The sequence below is a fragment of the Tamandua tetradactyla genome, chromosome 14 (assembly GCF_023851605.1).
Source record: "Tamandua tetradactyla isolate mTamTet1 chromosome 14, mTamTet1.pri, whole genome shotgun sequence".
Classification (NCBI taxonomy): Eukaryota; Metazoa; Chordata; class Mammalia; order Pilosa; family Myrmecophagidae; genus Tamandua; species Tamandua tetradactyla.
The window spans coordinates 46,438,875-46,455,656 of record NC_135340.1 but is presented as its reverse complement, the minus strand read 5'-3'; the positions used below and the strand labels follow the sequence as shown (position 1 = coordinate 46,455,656).

General features: G+C 43.4%; 1 protein-coding gene across 5 annotated transcripts in view; it reads left to right on the top strand.

The window, feature by feature from the left end:
* Positions 1-16,782, top strand: part of RYR3 (ryanodine receptor 3) — a 498,481-nt gene that overhangs the window by 401,025 nt on the left and 80,674 nt on the right. For all 5 annotated transcript variants that reach the window (XM_077127361.1, XM_077127358.1, XM_077127359.1 and 2 more), the window contains exons 51-60: positions 132-295; positions 2,637-2,715; positions 6,203-6,292; positions 7,107-7,253; positions 7,462-7,524; positions 8,683-8,758; positions 8,892-9,015; positions 12,225-12,340; positions 12,816-12,883; positions 13,825-13,946. In XM_077127361.1, coding sequence (XP_076983476.1) covers positions 132-295; positions 2,637-2,715; positions 6,203-6,292; positions 7,107-7,253; positions 7,462-7,524; positions 8,683-8,758; positions 8,892-9,015; positions 12,225-12,340; positions 12,816-12,883; positions 13,825-13,946 — 1,049 coding nt within the window. The remainder of the gene's footprint in view (positions 1-131; positions 296-2,636; positions 2,716-6,202; positions 6,293-7,106; positions 7,254-7,461; positions 7,525-8,682; positions 8,759-8,891; positions 9,016-12,224; positions 12,341-12,815; positions 12,884-13,824; positions 13,947-16,782) is intronic.

The following is a 16,782-nucleotide window of genomic DNA, read 5'->3' as shown; positions in this document are numbered from 1 at the left end:
GCTATCCTTTTTGGTTAACACAGACCGATGTATACATTTGATTTTATTTTCAGCTAACATTTGAATGGGTCTGCCTAATCGTATGTTTACACTTTCTCTACTAACGTGGTCTTTGCTTTTTTGCCCCGCAGAAGTTCGACCCAGATCTTTTCCGAATGGCCCTGCCTTGTCTCGGTGCCATCGCTGGAGCCTTGCCGCCGGATTACGTGGACACCAGAATCACAGCCACACTGGAGAAACAGGTCTCGGTGGATGCAGATGGGAACTTTGACCCCAAACCTATCAACACCATGAAGTGAGTCCAGAATCATCGCTCCCTCGGTCCTAGTATTTGCATAGGAGCCAATCATCCTCTTTCAGAAAGTAGCAGCAAACAAAAAGCTTCCCCTCCTTCCCTCTTGCTACCACTGTTCGTCATTTCCCTTGACACTTTCAATCACATCAGGAACTGGATTTTGTCTCCATTTTTTTTAAGGTTTAACCATCCATATCTGATTGTGTAATGTATTATTATACTCTGGGCCTTTTTTGCGGGGAGAGTGGGGTTGGTTTATTTTTACTAAGAGATGCATGTCCTCCATAGAATAAACACTGCCTGAGGCATTGAGAGAACCACCCTGACAAATGATGCAATTAATTTATTGATGAGTTTTTTTTTAACAAAGTCTTCACTCTTTGTGAATTAGGCATGTACAGTTCTAATACCATTGTACATCAAAATAGCCCCATAAATAACACTCAGCCGAGGTCTGGTAAGAGTAGGGTGATGGCAGAACCACCTAGGGTCCTTTTTTGAGAGGCCCGACCTACTCTTTTCCATGGCAAGGGATGCTTTAAGTTTGGAAAAATCCTACAATAATGCCTTTTAATTTCTCCCTTCAGTTCTCCAGCATTCCTCACTGGTATTGGCTAGAATACCAGTGAATAAGCCACAGACGTGTGTTTATTCTTTGAGCAAAATATTTCTCACTTTTGGCTTGTGGCAGTTTTGCCCCAGTTAAGAATATGTGTCATGGGGCGTATAGTCTTTTATCTCTAAGTGCATTGGAAGTAAAAGGCCCCAAAACTGTTTTAGAATGAGCAGGGAAAGTAGAACTGGTCCTAAGTGAGCACTTTGGATTTGTGTTTTGTGACAGTGGCTCTCACATGGCATTCTATGGAACAGAAGTGTAGCCTGAGCCCTTCCCAGGGGATGTCAGTTTTGATTATGTATAAATTTCATCTTTGGGGTAATTCAGTACTTCTTCCCTCAGACTGAGCCTGAGCTGAGTGTATGGTGGGAAACAATTCAACCTGCCATAAGGAAGAGGTAAAGGGCATGAGTAAAATATCAAACTGGAGCCAAAGAGAAGACAGATGTTGGCTTTGGAGAATTTTGCCCTATGATAATGTGGGTGCCAAAATTTGACAAAGTAAAAGTAAATGTGCAATAACTTAAATGTTTTCATAGACATTATGAGACAGAGTTATACTGTAATGGCAATTATGTACTAATGATGAGTGGTTCTGTGCTACTTTGAGTTCTGGTTTCTTCACATCTACCTCTGACATCAGTTTGGTTCTGGGAGTAGTGTGCAGAATGGAGACTACTTCTGGCTAACCTAATCAGAAAATGGCCTTTATAAGGGGATATGGAGTTACCAAAATCCAGTGAAAGACTAACTAACCAGTCCTCAGGAAGGACAGGGACCAGGGAAAGATTGGCATCAAGACAGAAAAGCCAATTGGACAAATCTTCAGGTGTCCCTGTGTTGGGTGAATCACCTTGAAGAATTTTCTGCCCTTGTCTCACCCCACTCAAGAGGCAAATACTAGTGATCAATGAAAGGGAGGGGTAAGGGGTATAGTACGTATATATATATTTTTTCTGTTTTTGTTTTATTTGTTTTTCTGAATAGATGCAATGTTCTAAGAAATGATCATGATGATGAGTATGCAAATATGTGATGATATTGTGAATTACTGATTATATATGTAGAATGGAATGATCAAAATAGGAATGTTTGCGATTGTTTGGTGTTTTTTGGTATTTAAAAAAATAAAACAAAAAATAAGAAAAAAAGAGTCAAATGCCAGGGAGAATGAGAGTGATTTGCCTACTCATGTGCACATCCCTTGCCCATCCTTAAGACTAGTTTCTCTAATATGATGCTAATAGAAGAGATAAGAGCTACAGGGCAAACAGAAACAATGGGTAGACAAACGACACAAATCAACCACTATTTTGTAACTTTTGGTCTTCTCATTACCCATTTCGGCCATTCCCAGATTGGAGCAGTAAGATGACAGGCCAGTTTCATTGGATGAAGGGATCCCCTTTATCTCATTGGCTAGTCTGGACAAAGGGGTTCTTCAGGAGCCAGGAGAATCCCGAGCAGATGGAGGAAAAGTACCTACTCAGTGGAGACCTCTGCAGAGACAGCCTGTGATTCACTGTGGGTTGGTGTGGCCTAGCCCGGCTGTCCTGCCATGTGTGCTTGAGAATGTAACTGTGTGGGAAACCCAGGCTCAGCTTTGGGCTTAACTAGTTGATCACATTCAACTTCTGACAGCCGATGGTTGGTTCTAGCCATTTTCTACCCTGTCTGGCTAAAGGGCTTCGGGAGGTTATAATTGTTTTTTTCCCTTTTTCACAGCTTTTCCTTGCCTGAAAAATTAGAATATGTCGTCACCAAATATGCTGAGCATTCGCATGATAGATGGGCCTGTGACAAGGTAGGGATTATCATCCAAGTGACAGTTGTCAGGGAAAAAAAACAAAGCAGCCCAAGAACAGAAAGGGTCGACTCCTAGAAATCTGCCTGATTTGTCTCAGTGATAGACTCACAGTTCCAAGAGCATCCATTATTCCAGAGCAGCAATTTCCCAGGGTTGATGGAGGTCAGTGAAATAGGCGGCGGCAGCAGCTGCTGGTGCTGCTTTTTATATTTCTTGAGAATGATCGATTCTAGAAGTGTTAGCTTCTTCACATTGCATTTCCTGGAGTTTGTGCCCAAGCACGTGCTCATGTGTGTTTGACATAAATCCTTACAGGGTGGGCTTTTATTTAATATCTTTATTGAAGAAGAGAGAAAATGAAATTAAAAGCCTTATCCTTGCATTTCTCCAGAGGCTGAATTTTATTCCAGGGGAGGACACAGGATCGTCTTCTGATGGTAGACAGCAGTACAACTTCCAGACACTCCCTTATGAATAAGCCTATCCATCTGGTATTTAAAATTCCTCACCGCACGAGGGTCAGGCTGCTTAATAAGTTTAATTGCTCTGTCAGCCCTTTAATGCTGGCAGACAAAGTGAGAGAACTGTGCCAAAGATATCTAGGATTCCTGTGGGCAGCCAGTTAAGACCCCTGGCCATTGCTCAGCTGAGCTGCAGCTTACGGCACACTGGAGTGGACCTGTCTCCATCCCAAGACCAAGAAAACCATCACGATGCAGTGTACCCGCAGGGTCGGGACACCTTTTACCCCTGGCTCAGCCTCTGTATTGATGGGGCAGCTCTTGTTCTTTCATGACCCTTATTTGGGGCTGATGATAACAACCATCATTGTAACCATAGGATAGACCGACACCTCATGACTCTGGAGCAGGGGTTGGCAGTGTTTTCCTGTAAAGGACCAGATGTAAACGTTTTAGGCTTTGCATCCCATATAGTCTCTGTCGCCAGTGCTCACCTCTGCCATTGTAGCACAAAAGACTTTAGACAATCCATAAAGGAGCATGACTGTGTTCCAATAAAATTGTATTTACAAGAAATGGAGCCAACTGGATTTGGTCCACAGGATTTGGTCACCCCCTTCTCTAGAGCATCTGTTTCTAGAAATCTTTACATGTGGCCTTTTGGCCAGCTTATGAATTGAAGAGAAGCACCTCCATGAATCTAAGCCATCCCTAAACCATGTGGACTTCACCTCCCAATTTTCTGGTGAATTAGTATAGTTGTCTCTATCCTGATGCTCATGCCCTTAGTCTAAGCTCCCATCCAAGCTGCAGTCACCCCTTGCCTAGATGATTGTGATGGCATCGTAACTGGCCTCCTCACATATATCTTCTCCAGTCTGTTCTTCACACTGCAAACAAGTGGATGTGCACATTAGAATGTGCAGATTTGGTCATATTCTTCCACTGCTCCTCCTACCCGACCCTTTCTTATTGTTAAAATCCTTTAATATCTTCCGATTGTTTTTAACATAAAGGTGAAAACCCTAAATGTAGTCTGATAGGCACTGCCTAATTGGACCCCTCCATCATCTCCAGCCCTTTCTTCATCCTCTGTCCACCCTCTTTTAGGCCCCTCTTCACGTGCAATACATGTGCCTAAAACAGTCAGGGCACAATGCACTCATCTGCACTCACACACTTGCACTCGCCATTCCCTTACTCTTCCTTCCACTGATAATCCAGGTATGAGTTCTTGGGATATGTCTTTCTGAGGTTCCTCAGGCATTAGCCTTCTTAGCACCTTGTTCTGTTCCTTTGAAGTATTTTCATAGCTGTCTTGAATATTTATAAGTGTTTTCAACTATATATTTACTAGTGTGGTAATTCAGTTGATCTTCCATCTACCACTAGACTGTTAGCTTCATGAGGGCAAGGAGACATGTTTGCTCACCATTGCCTGTACTTCCCTACCCTCAAGACAAGAGCCCACAGTCTAATGAGAGAAACAAAATAAAGCAGCCATTATGTACAGTTGCTGTGAAGGGCATGAGCACAGGAGTAGAGAACAGAGGAGTTCTAATCCAATATCAGAGTGCAGGAAGGCTTCCTAGGGCCAGTGACAGCTATAGCACATGTCGGAGGAGGAGCAGGGGCTGTTCTGCATAGGGGAGTAAGCACAGCACAGTCCGTGGGGGCAGCATATGCAAACCCAGAGGCAAGGGAGAGTTGAGGGGTTTAGAGAGGCACAAGTAAATGTCACTGGAGCATGGATAGGGCAGGGGAAGAAGAGTGGAAATCTGGAGAATTAAGTAAAATTGTCTCTATAGCTTCACAGGCCATAGGAAAGAGGGTGTAAATTTAAATAAAAAAAAAATTAAAGCAGTAGAGTGCCCTGATGAGGGTAATTTTCTAAGCATCACCTGACAATGTAGACCACAGAGCCTATAGAGATTTGGCAAGACTGGGGGCAGGGAGACGAGTTAGGAAGTCATTGCAGTAATCCAGGTGAGAGCCAGTGATGGCCTGATCTAAGGTGTTGGGGAGGAAGATAGAGAGAGCAAGACAAATGAGTAGGTCTAGAAAGTTGAACAAAAGTGAGATGGTACAGAGGAAAAGTGGCGCCAGGGAAGACTCCCTGTTTCTCATTGGAAAGTGAGTGTCAGCTGGGCCATTCATTGGGATCTAGAGAACACAAGAAGATGAGCCAGTTGGAGGAATACAGTGCCAGGTTCTGATTTGAGCTTAAATGGGTTTGGAAATTAGGGAAGGGATCCAAGTTGGAAATACTTGTTTGAGATTAATCCATTTATAAGTGATAACTAAAGCCATGGGCCTAGATTAGATCACCCCAGGGAGACTGTGTCTCTGGAGAAGAGACAGAAATGTGAAAAACATACATATTTAACAGATGGTCTAAGACAGAAATTGAGAAAGCAGTGAGGAGCCTTTGGGCGGTAATGGTGAAATCAGAGACTCTTGCTTATCTCTCTACCTCCAGTGTCTAGCAAAGAATCTGGTACATACTATAGCAGGCATTCAGCCAATATTCATTGAATGACTTGAAGTTCTTAAACTACTTCTATGGCTCTAGGAAACATGAACAACTACAGTTTTGCTCTGGGGTTCTCAGGCAAAGGGTATAAATCAAATCAGCCATCCACGTGGTGGGCAGGAGGCCCATCCTCCATGCCTGTTAGCCCTTACTTCTGGTCTTGCCTGTGAAGATGGCATGCTGACCTGAGAAGCATTGTTCTCTGTGTCTTTTGAAGCATTCTTCTGACTTACATGGGCCTGAAATACAAGTGAGTTAGTGGAAAGGACAGCAACTGAAATCAGAGGGACTAAAGGAGCAGAGTTCAAGATTCAGGGGACAGGATGCCTGACAGCTTTAAAGCATTAATTAGACATTTTGGAGAGGGATTTCCAAGCTCTGCCACAGTCCATTACATCACTTTTGTTCTGTGAAAATAGAAGCAGGGATTGGGGTCATACAGCAGGGCTCTTTCAGGGCCAACGACATTCAACTGAGAACATTTCTACAGAGTCAGAATGGATGGAAATACGGAATTTCCCTGGATGAAAATGTGAAGACCCACCCACTGATAAGGCCTTTCAAGACATTAACAGAGAAGGTAAGGAATGAGCATCTGTGTTGCCATGCTGATTTTTTTATGCTTGGAAATTATTTCAGACAGTGAGAGGAGTTCAAAGCACATTTATCCTCAAGTTGCTTTGAGACTTTCTAGGACTCAGTAAATGGCTCATAAGCCTGCCAATGGCAAAACCCCAGAACCAGTTTTCAAGAGCTGAGCCTCACATTATATATTTGGCTCTCAGAGTCCAACCTGAGCCAAAATGCATTTGTAGCTGTCATGTAACTGAACTAAGAAGGGGTTTTGTTTGATGATTGGAGAGGAGGAAAGTATTGCTGGAGAAAATTCAATTAGAAATGATTTCCAAGGACATAGAAGATAAAGGGAGTAGAGAAGAGAGGCCCCACGGATACATGGACAAGTCTCTTGTTTTTAGCTACCAAAAAATTTGGTTGAACTCAACTCTGAATTCCTATCCTGTAATCAGTAAGAGTTCTTTGTAATCTTTAGTACTAGTGGCACATTTAAAGGATGGCATGCACGTCTTTGAATGCATTTGACCACCTATAAAATTGTGCATACATTAAAGGAGAATTCTAAATCTAAGAAATTCTATTTCCCAAGCTCAAATGATTTTTTGCAGATGCATTTCAGTAATGCTCCCATCTTAAAGAGCTACTAGACAATGAGGAATCACTCTCCTTACTTGCTCCTCTCTTTTTCTGAGACTGTTGGGTCTTATCCTTAAAAACATCAAAAAGAGACTGATGATGTGTTTCAGGTGAGATGCTAAAAAGGATAGCTTGACCTAGTGAAAGGTCTGCCAAGCTCTTCTTCTCAAATGTTCTTCCAGGAGAAGGAAATTTATCGCTGGCCTGCCAGAGAGTCCCTGAAAACCATGCTGGCTGTGGGCTGGACTGTGGAGAGGACCAAAGAGGGAGAAGCCTTGGTTCAGCAGCGGGAAAATGAGAAGCTTCGAAGCATGTCCCAGGCCAGCCAGGTAAGACAGCCATGCCAAGAGGCTGACTGGATCGGTAGGATGGAGAATCTGGGAAAGCTGTCCCTGGGGTATCATCGTCCAGGACCACCTAAGACAAAACCAGGGGATCATTTGAGAGAGCACATTTCTTTGACAGTCAAAATTGGGGTTGCTGATAAGAATAAGGGAAATAATAGCAAACCTAGTGATTCTGCCTTTACTTTCCTAGGGCAACAGCTATAGCCCGGCTCCCCTCGACCTCTCAAATGTTGTGCTCTCCAGAGAGCTCCAGGTCAGTGTTGATACTTGTGTTCTCCAAAATAGCATGACATGCTTTCTGAACCCCCTCGAGTGTAAGACATATTACACTCCAAAGAGTTAAAGAAGAAAAGAATGCCAATATGAAATCTCCATTAAAATAGCAAAATTGAGAAGGGCCACATCATGCAGAAGTCGCAGAGAAAATCTTAGCAGGTTTGACTAATCATCCAAGAAAGGAAAGGTTCAGCACCTTTTCCAAGAACATCATAGCAGGTGGTGACTCAGGCAGAGGAAGAACAAACAGCAAATTACTATTAAAAACCCTAATAATAAAAAAAAAAAAAGCTGATATACCAGCCAGTAGAAGACTCTATGAAACTAAATCCCTGGATGGAGGTGTCTGATCCCTGTAAGTCCCTCTAATCATAAGGACAGACTGCATACGCCATAGCAAATTCTCTCAAGTTTCCCATGATGGTACAAGACATACAGCCAAGGGGATGACAATGAACGTTGTAAGCGCCTCCTGCCAGTCCTCCCGTCCTGTCACCCCTGCCCTTGGTGGAGTAGCCTGCCTGGGCTCGAGCAGTTACTGTTCCTGGAGGCCCTCACGCCAGTGCCTTGGGCCTTAGAGAATGCATCCTTCCAGAGGACACCCCTCATTTCAAGTCATTCTTTTGTTGGCTTCTGAAGGATGAATTTTACTTGAGAAACCATATTCACAGCAATTTTCTCCAAGATATGGCTGCTTTTAGTATAAGTCAAAAGCTTTCGGGGATTCTAGGTTTTGCCCCTCTCCAGCCATTGGACCCCCCCTCCCAACCCTCTCGTCAGGTTACGAGTTTGGGCTCGATGCCCTCTCCATGCCTCTCCCTTCAGCCCTGTGACAGATGCTGTGTGCCAGAATGCAATTCCAAGTGGAAATGTGTGCTTCTCATAAATACATCAAACTGCCAGGATAATAAGTTACAAGGGAAGGACAGAATTAGCAATTGTTTTCTGTGTGTAGGGGAAGATATAAAACTAATGAGGTGCGTAAGCACATGCTAATTAATGATGGGAAACAGCCATGTGCTGCTAGCATTTGGTCGTGCTCTGTTCCCGAGGCTGCCTGAAATAGCTTGGCAGATAGAAACCCCTTTTTCTTGCTTGGGCTCTCTTTGACCTGCATATCCTTGATGGGACACAGGGCATGGTGGAGGTCGTGGCTGAGAACTATCACAATATCTGGGCCAAGAAGAAGAAGCTGGAGCTGGGGAACAAAGGTGAGCCTGGTTCACAGCCTCCTCCACAGAAGCTGGGCTGTGGGGGGGGGGGGGGGGGGGCTCCAGGTGTGTTTTCCCAGAAATGGAAAGGAAAAGCCACATATGTTACTCCCTCTCACCTTACTGATCTCAGGTGGTGGCAGTCATCCTCTCTTGGTACCATATGACACCCTGACAGCCAAGGAAAAGTTCAGGGACCGGGAGAAGGCACAGGATCTGTTTAAATTCCTCCAAGTGAATGGCATTGTAGTCTCTAGGTAAGTAACCCTCCACATGATGCGAGCAGGGCGGGGGGGGGGGGGGGGCTTTGGTATGATCTCTTCCTCTCCATGTATTTAATTGCCTGTCTACAAAACAGATCAGAAAAAGGATAATACTTAATTTTTGAAAAGAGAAAAATTTTATTTTGGAGCATGAAGTCCTATTTTCTGACATAAATGAAACATGTGATACCAGTTTTCAAAAAATCAAGTACTGCAAAGGACCGTGACAAATTATACATGTACTGAGTTTTAACTTAAAACTTACGAACATGCATTCATTTACAAAACATTGCACTGTAGGCCAAGGCCTCTTTTCTTTGCAAATGGTTCTATGGATCAGAATTATAAACTGCTATCCATAATGCATCCTCAAAGTTTTGAAATTTGGGTTTCTTTAAAGAGCAGTGAGAATTTAAGGGATGTGCAAAACAATGTACATGTAGTAATATAGTTTTAGATTTTTTCCGTTTCTTCCACTATCTTTTACAGTTGTTTCATGCACAATTAATTCAGCAACTACTTATTTGGCAACTTGCATTTACAGATCTTTGCAAAATACACTACTTATTTTTCATATAATCAGCAGTTCTCTTCACACTTTGTTTTGTTGTTTTATGTGATATTTAATTACATTACCTGGTAGCAATAGCAGGCATAGCTAATATAAGCAGCCCTGAACAAAAGGAAACTGACCCTTGTGAGTGCACTTGAGCTGGAGAGAGCAGAAGGGGGAGGGGCCATGAGCTCTGGTCAGTGTTTACAGCGGGAATGGAGAGGAGTGGTTACCCAGCAAGAGGCTAAGGAGGGGTTGTTAAACCACAACAGTTTGACTTGAGTGGAAAAGATGGTGCAACGTATCTAAAAAGAGATATTGATGAGTCCCTGGGAGAAGTCACGTTACTGTCTTGGGTTTTGATAGGTACAACTATCTGCCTCTTTCATCTCTCATCCATTCATTCACCTAATATTTATTTATCACCCACTGTCTATCAGGCATGATTCCAAGTGCTGCTGACACAGGCTAATAGAATGTGATCCCATCAACAATAAACTTACAGTCATTTAGGCTAGTGGAGGATTTTACACTAAGTCCAGGATATTACGTGATAGACACATTTATGTGAAGGGATGTCCTCCCATCCTTACCTCTCCTGGCCAGAATTCTGACTTCATTGTCAGGTATCCAGGGAATTTGAACTTCCCCTGACTGAGTGACCTCAGATCATTTATCAATGCTTCAGTTTCCTCAACTGTCAATTGGGGACAGTAATGCCCACCTCATCAAGTTATTATAAAGATTAAAAGAAAAAAAAACTGTACAAACTATTAGCAAAATACCAGGCATAGGTATCAAGATTGCACAATTCAATTGTTTATTATGTTCGTTATTGTCTATTTCTCCACACTAGAATATAAATTCTACAAAGCCGATAATTTTGGTTTTATTTATTGATGAATCCACAGTTCCTGGAAGAGTGCCTTGCCCCTAGCAAGCTCTCAATAACTCCTGGATGAATGAACAAAGGAACGAAGCAGTCAGTCAATCATGATTTCCTAAGATTTTTAGTCTGAGACTTACCTATGTGAGAATTCTCTAGATGAATGTTTTCTATGAGAACGGTCTTGGCTGTCTAAGTCTTAGAGGCAGAACCTGGTTTCTCTCTGACCACGTGTCAGTGGTGGACTGTGCTGCATGGAATCATGCTTGCTGAAACCTCTGTAGAATGAAAAACAAGCTAGTGTTCCTATTAGGATATAGCCGTTCTTCCTAGGAGAAATGTTTACTGAGCAAACTGCCGTTTCTGCTTTTAGTTTCCTCAAGAAAGTAAAAATCTATACAAACATTTCTATTGTATCTCATACCAAAAAATAACAAAACTTATTTGCCGTATTGTCAAGCAGGAAAGGTCAGACAGCAGGAGACAGCTCCAGGGAAACATTCGAGAAAGTTTCCTATGGTCATTTTAATCCTTTTCTCAACACCAAGATGGATGCATAGTGTGATTTGCTGACAAATAGCTTGCTCGTAAAAATGAAAAAGTCTTCTTTACTATAACTACAAAGGAAATAGGGGACAAAACGAAGAAAGATCATTGAATTCTTCAGCTATATCCTGAGTATTTATTTACATTATGCCAGACCCTGTTGTTGGCATCTGGATTTCAGATGAAGATGGAAGGTCCTGGCCACCAGGAATTCCTAGCTTCCCCTACCTTTGTCTGAGACCTGCTCCATTCTCAGCTCCCCGTCACTCACAGACAGCCCATTCTTCCAGATGCTGAAGCCAGAAACCTTGACTCCTCTTTTTCCCACAATCTATACCCAAAATCCTTCAGGAAATCCTGGTAGTTCTACTTTTAAATTGTACACAGAATCTGCCCACATTTCACATCCTCCCTTCTGTCACCACTGTTGCTGAATTGCCTCCTGCTTGGACTCCCTTCTTTGACCCCCCCCCACACACACACACAAACAATCTATTTTAAACATAGCAACCACACTGATTCTGGGTAAGTCGCATTACATCACTCCTCTATTCGGAACATCTGCAGCTTTCAATCACGCTTTTACCAAGGCGAAATCTAAGAATGGTCCACAGAGCCCTGAAGAATTTGATCTGTCATCCATCCCATGCCCTCTTACTGCGTGCTCACTTCCATTCCCTCCACACTGGCCTCTTTCTAATGTTCTTTCAACTAAGGACACGTGCTCCTGCTACAGTACTTTGCCCCTCCTGCTCCCCACGCCTAGTAGACACTTCCTCTGAGGTCCACATGCCTCAGCCTTCACCACCTTCAGTCCAATGTCATCCTCCCGACGATGCCAACTCCCGTTACCGGGTTTAAAACGGCCGTCAGTTCACGCCCACCCCCGACACTGCTGGGACCTTTCACTGGACTTCAATTTTTATTTTCTCCTCTCCCCCCCACCCCCCCCAAAAAAACTTAACTTCTAGCGTGTTGAATGACTGATAAATATCCTAATAATAAAAATCTTTGAGGAAATTATTGTAGCTTAGATGTTGAATGTCCACCAAGACAGAGTCCAAGCGCAAGGGGAAATCAGTCAAATAACGAGTCATGTCACCAAACCAGAGTGACCATTAACATTCGGGAAATAAAGGACCCAAGTAGGATTGAGAATGCAATGAAGTCACATAGTTTTCTCTGTTGCTTCCTGGGATTTACCTATTTCCAACATAGGGGAATAAAGGATATGGAGCTGGATTCCTCCTCCATGGAAAAGAGGTTTGCCTATAAATTTTTGAAGAAGATCCTGAAATATGTTGATTCTGCTCAAGAGTTTATTGCCCATTTAGGTAAGTAGCCAAAAAAATTAAATTCCTTTATTTAGTATTTTACTTATTTTATATTGTAGTTTGTGATTCATTTAGAGTATGGTTTGGGGAGTAAAACAATGGCTGAGATTTTCTTTTCCCACTTAAAAAAATATATATCAGATTAGTCCTTGACTTCCCTACTGGGTTTTATTAACCCTTTTGTCATTTTTCAAACTAGTCTATTTTAACTTTTCCATTGTTTGGCTTTGTGACTATGGGCGTATGATCCTACCCCTCTAGAGCTGCTTTCCCATCGCTAAAATGGACTACAATTAGAGAATTAACGTAAGAAATAACTAGCCAGCACAACTGAGAAGTACTTTGTAAAAATATAAGGTATTTTGTAAAAATTCAAAAAGACTTACAGCGGCCTTCAAAAAAAAAAAAAACTACTGTTTCTAAAACGCTGTGACTTTTCTTACTCTCTTCGACTTTGTGTTAACTGTCTTTGTAGAAGCCATTGTCAGCAGCGGAAAAACTGAGAAGTCTCCCCATGATCAACAAATCAAATTCTTTGCCAAAGTAAGTGACTCTCTGCACTTAATCAAATCACTTTTTCTTTTTTCCCAAAATCTCTACTATTGAGAGTACACGTTAAGGGTCTCCAGTAGAGAGACCCAAACTACCAGTGGCTCCAACGAGACAGCCATATATTTCTCTCTCTTGTGACGGCTGGAGGAAGGTGGGCATTTGGAGATGGTGGGCAGCCTGCTCTGTTCCCCTCCCTCATCCAGGAACCCAGGTTCTTGTTGCTCAGGAAAGGAAGAACCTGAAGTACAGTTCATGTCAGCCCAGTCCAAGCAGGCTCACTTGCCTCGCTTCTGTGCAAAAGAGGAAAAGAAGAAGGGAAGGCAGGTTGCCTTCTTTTTAAGGCTCTATCTAAGTGGCTAGAATGTAGTCATTTTCGCCTCCCTCAGCTGCAGTGGAGGCCAGAGAATGTATTCTTTAGCCGGGCTTCCCTGTGTCCAGCGAAGACACAGGGAGTTGTGCGGGGTGAACCCGCGTGCCAGTGGGCAGCCTCTACACACAGCCCTACTCAGAGAACTAGTGAGGCTGTGTCTTCACATGTGTGGTAGCCTTGCGCTGAGAAGCAGAGACAGCTGTCCTGAGGCTGGTGGTGCTAAGCCATGCACCAGGTATGCTGACTGGATGCTGAGCCCAGGAAGCTCTCTCTAAGCAGCTGACCCTTGGGACTCTCCTGCAAATGTAACTCGGGGCTGCCTGCATGTTTCTTTGGGCCCTTAGTTGGTTGCCCTCACCTTTCACATATCCCTAGGGTCTCTGGTTTGAAAAAACAGAAGAGCGAAATGTGAAGGAAGCCTGGGCTCACAGGGTAAAGTTTCCTGGAAATGTCAGGACCCGTCTTCAGAGGCTTCTTGCTCACCGAGAATGAGCTCTTTAAAAGGAACCAAAAGAAGGGCCTTGGTAACTTCTTAGAAGTTAATTCAGGGTGGGTTTTCCAGGTTCTCCTCCCGTTGGTTGATCAGTACTTCACCAATCACCGCCTCTACTTCCTGTCATCCCCCTTGAAGCCCCTCAGCAGCAGTGGGTACGCCTCCCACAAAGAGAAGGAAATGGTGGCCAGGTGAGTCCACAAAATAAAGAGAGGGTCACGGTGCTGATGTGATTTTAAATTCCCAGATTCCTGGAAAATAAGTGGTGAGTCCTTTGGAGAAATGGTGATTGGTGGCTCAGAGGTTTTTGGTTATCATATTGATTTTGAGAGAAAAATGTGTTCATAAACCTAACTATACTATTTTGGCAACGAAGAGAAGTGTACTGTTTGGGGGGTATTGTTAGGGCTTGAGGAAAATTTTTGTATGCTCAAGTCAGCCTCTAACCTGAAATAACACTTAGATAAAGCCTAAGAGAACTCTGAAGCTTGGGAAAAGGGAACACAGAATAGTAAAAAGAAACAAGCCTGATACTGTTTGCAACCCCATAATCAGGCTTTTCAAGATTAGAAAAACAGAAGAATCAGATCTTATGCGATGACTTGAGATTTGAAATCTAGAGTAACGTAATTCAATATAAATTCCTAATAGGAAAAAAAAATTTCCACCAAAAGCAGCCTTCCTGCTCACTCTGCTAGGCAAAACGTGTGAATACAACAGGGATAAGAGAAAAGGCGATGTTAATGATGAGTCTGAGATAGAGTCCTCTACGGCTCAGGGTCTCTCTGTTTTCAATTTATGAAAGACACGGAATGAATTAGACCTTAAACAGCAAAGAGTTAAGGCCTCTAATGAAAGCAGTCCATCAGCTCTTTCCCCAGTATCCACAGAGGATAGACAGTGTGCATTATGCTTTCTAAGTGCTCAGCCTTAAATACCACTTTAGGATTTAGTTAACATTTATTCATCCCTAATCATGGCTAAGCACTGAGTGCAGTTTTTCACCTGTCAGCATCCACTGCCCATTTGTGTCAGTCTCACTGTGAGACATCAGTGTTTTGAATTCTAATAACTATCTATTATGAGCTCCTTTATGCAGAGGAGAAAACAGCAGTTGAGTGAGGTCCACTCCAGTGCCCCAAAGGACCCAGCTAGTAGGCGGGAGCAGAAGTGAAAGTCCAGTCTCCTCTCTCCACTAGTGCCACTTCTTCTGCCCTGTAATTATTTAATCTCAAGAGAGACTCCTTTGCTATAAAAAATGAGGATATCCTAAGTATTTTCAGGATGCATCAGTATATTATGTAGAGAGCTAGAGAAATGAGGAGCAAAGTGAAATATTCAGATAATCCAACAGAGGGCAGGTGTGTCTGTTTCCTTCATCTATTTTTCTTAGATTATTAATACATGGAAATGTAACATTTGTTCAGTCAGGCACCATTTGTTGCGGCTGCAATACAACGCCGAGTTGATCAGCCTTGCAAATAGCTTTCAAATACATCATGTGCTCTTCGCCCTCCTGCAGAAGTGGTCGTGTTTGCATTGAATGTGTTCACTTGTCCAGAGCCCTTTTGTTTCTGCTACTTGCACTTGTCCCACCTCTCCTGTCCCTGATGTCATTCACCAGTGGTTCCCAAACTTTCTCACCTGGGACCCCCATCACATTCTGAAATGGCAGGTGGAGTTCCTGGGGACTCTGGCCTCTCAAAACTCTGGGCCAAGGACAATGCTTCTATTTAAATCATGGGCTGTATAAGGGATGAAAAGGAACCGTTGGAAAATTCAGGCCCTGGCCTTAGCATGCCTCAGAAAGCGCTTCCGGCAGTGGGAGGACAGATGGCCAGGTGGGGGTGAGGGGCAGTGTTAGCTTGAGGATCAAATAACCCAACCACCAGCCTTAGGAAGAAGAGGTTCCTTTGCATTTATAAAGAGCATGTGTCCACTTGGAAGCATTTTCACTGGGAATACCTGAGTCTACCCACCTCTAATTCTGAAAATTAAGTAAAAGGGTCTTCTAATTACTCTCTGTTACAGAAGAGAAAACCAACACACAGACAGCCCAGCTAGTTCCAGGCAGAGCCACAGAATCCGCATTCCTCAGAGTTGTTCCCTCCCCCAAATCCATGAGTTTTCATCAACACATATCGCTGAAAAAAAACACACCATAGGAAGAGAAAAATGAAAAGCAGCAGCCATTATTTAATTTCACATTAGCTGGCTGCCAATTTTTCTGTTAACTTATTCTGAGTTTTTCTGAGCTCTAGGACAAGGGGTTCCAACTTACTTCTGCTTCGAAAACAAATGGCCCCCAGCTCATGCACCCCCAAAAAACAACAGCAACAAAACAAATGACCATTCATGGGGGACTCTGATTTTTCTAGTAGACAGCTCCAAAAGAGCCAGGCCACGAATTTACAAGTGCTTAAAGGTTAAACATACATCCCTCAGGATGCATGTCTTCTCAGTGAAGCTGTCCATCCAATGCCATCTGCCCTGTGAGGGGCGAGCCCCATGATGAGTATACATGAGAGCGTGGAATGAATTCAGCTCAGACTCACTGGAACCACGGCCGGTGCCAGGTGTTTGTACCCTGCTTCTCCTGTTCCCATTCCGCCACGTGACTGCTGTCTGAAGGGATTCCAGAGCCCTTACCTAGCTGCCCCAGTGTCAGGGCAGGGTTCTGAGGATTCTCTTCCCAAGAGCCTCAGGAACACAGGTCCAGTGATGGCCACAGTCCCCCTGGACATGGCCCATCTGTGGCGTGGTCAGAAACACTCCTGGGACTCCTTTCTAACTGTGCAAGGCCCTCTATGAGGTAGTGTGGAAAGCAAAGCAAAGCAGTGAAATACAGCCAGACTTTCAAGGGTTCTACATTAGCTAGGGTTCTCTAGAGAAACAGACTCAGCAGGAGATATCTGTAAATATAAAATGTACAAAACTGTCTCACATAACCGGGGGTATGTAGAGTCCAAGGTCTGTAGGGCAGGCCATGTGCTGGCAGCTCCAGTGAAGGTCCTCAGTGAGCTCTTA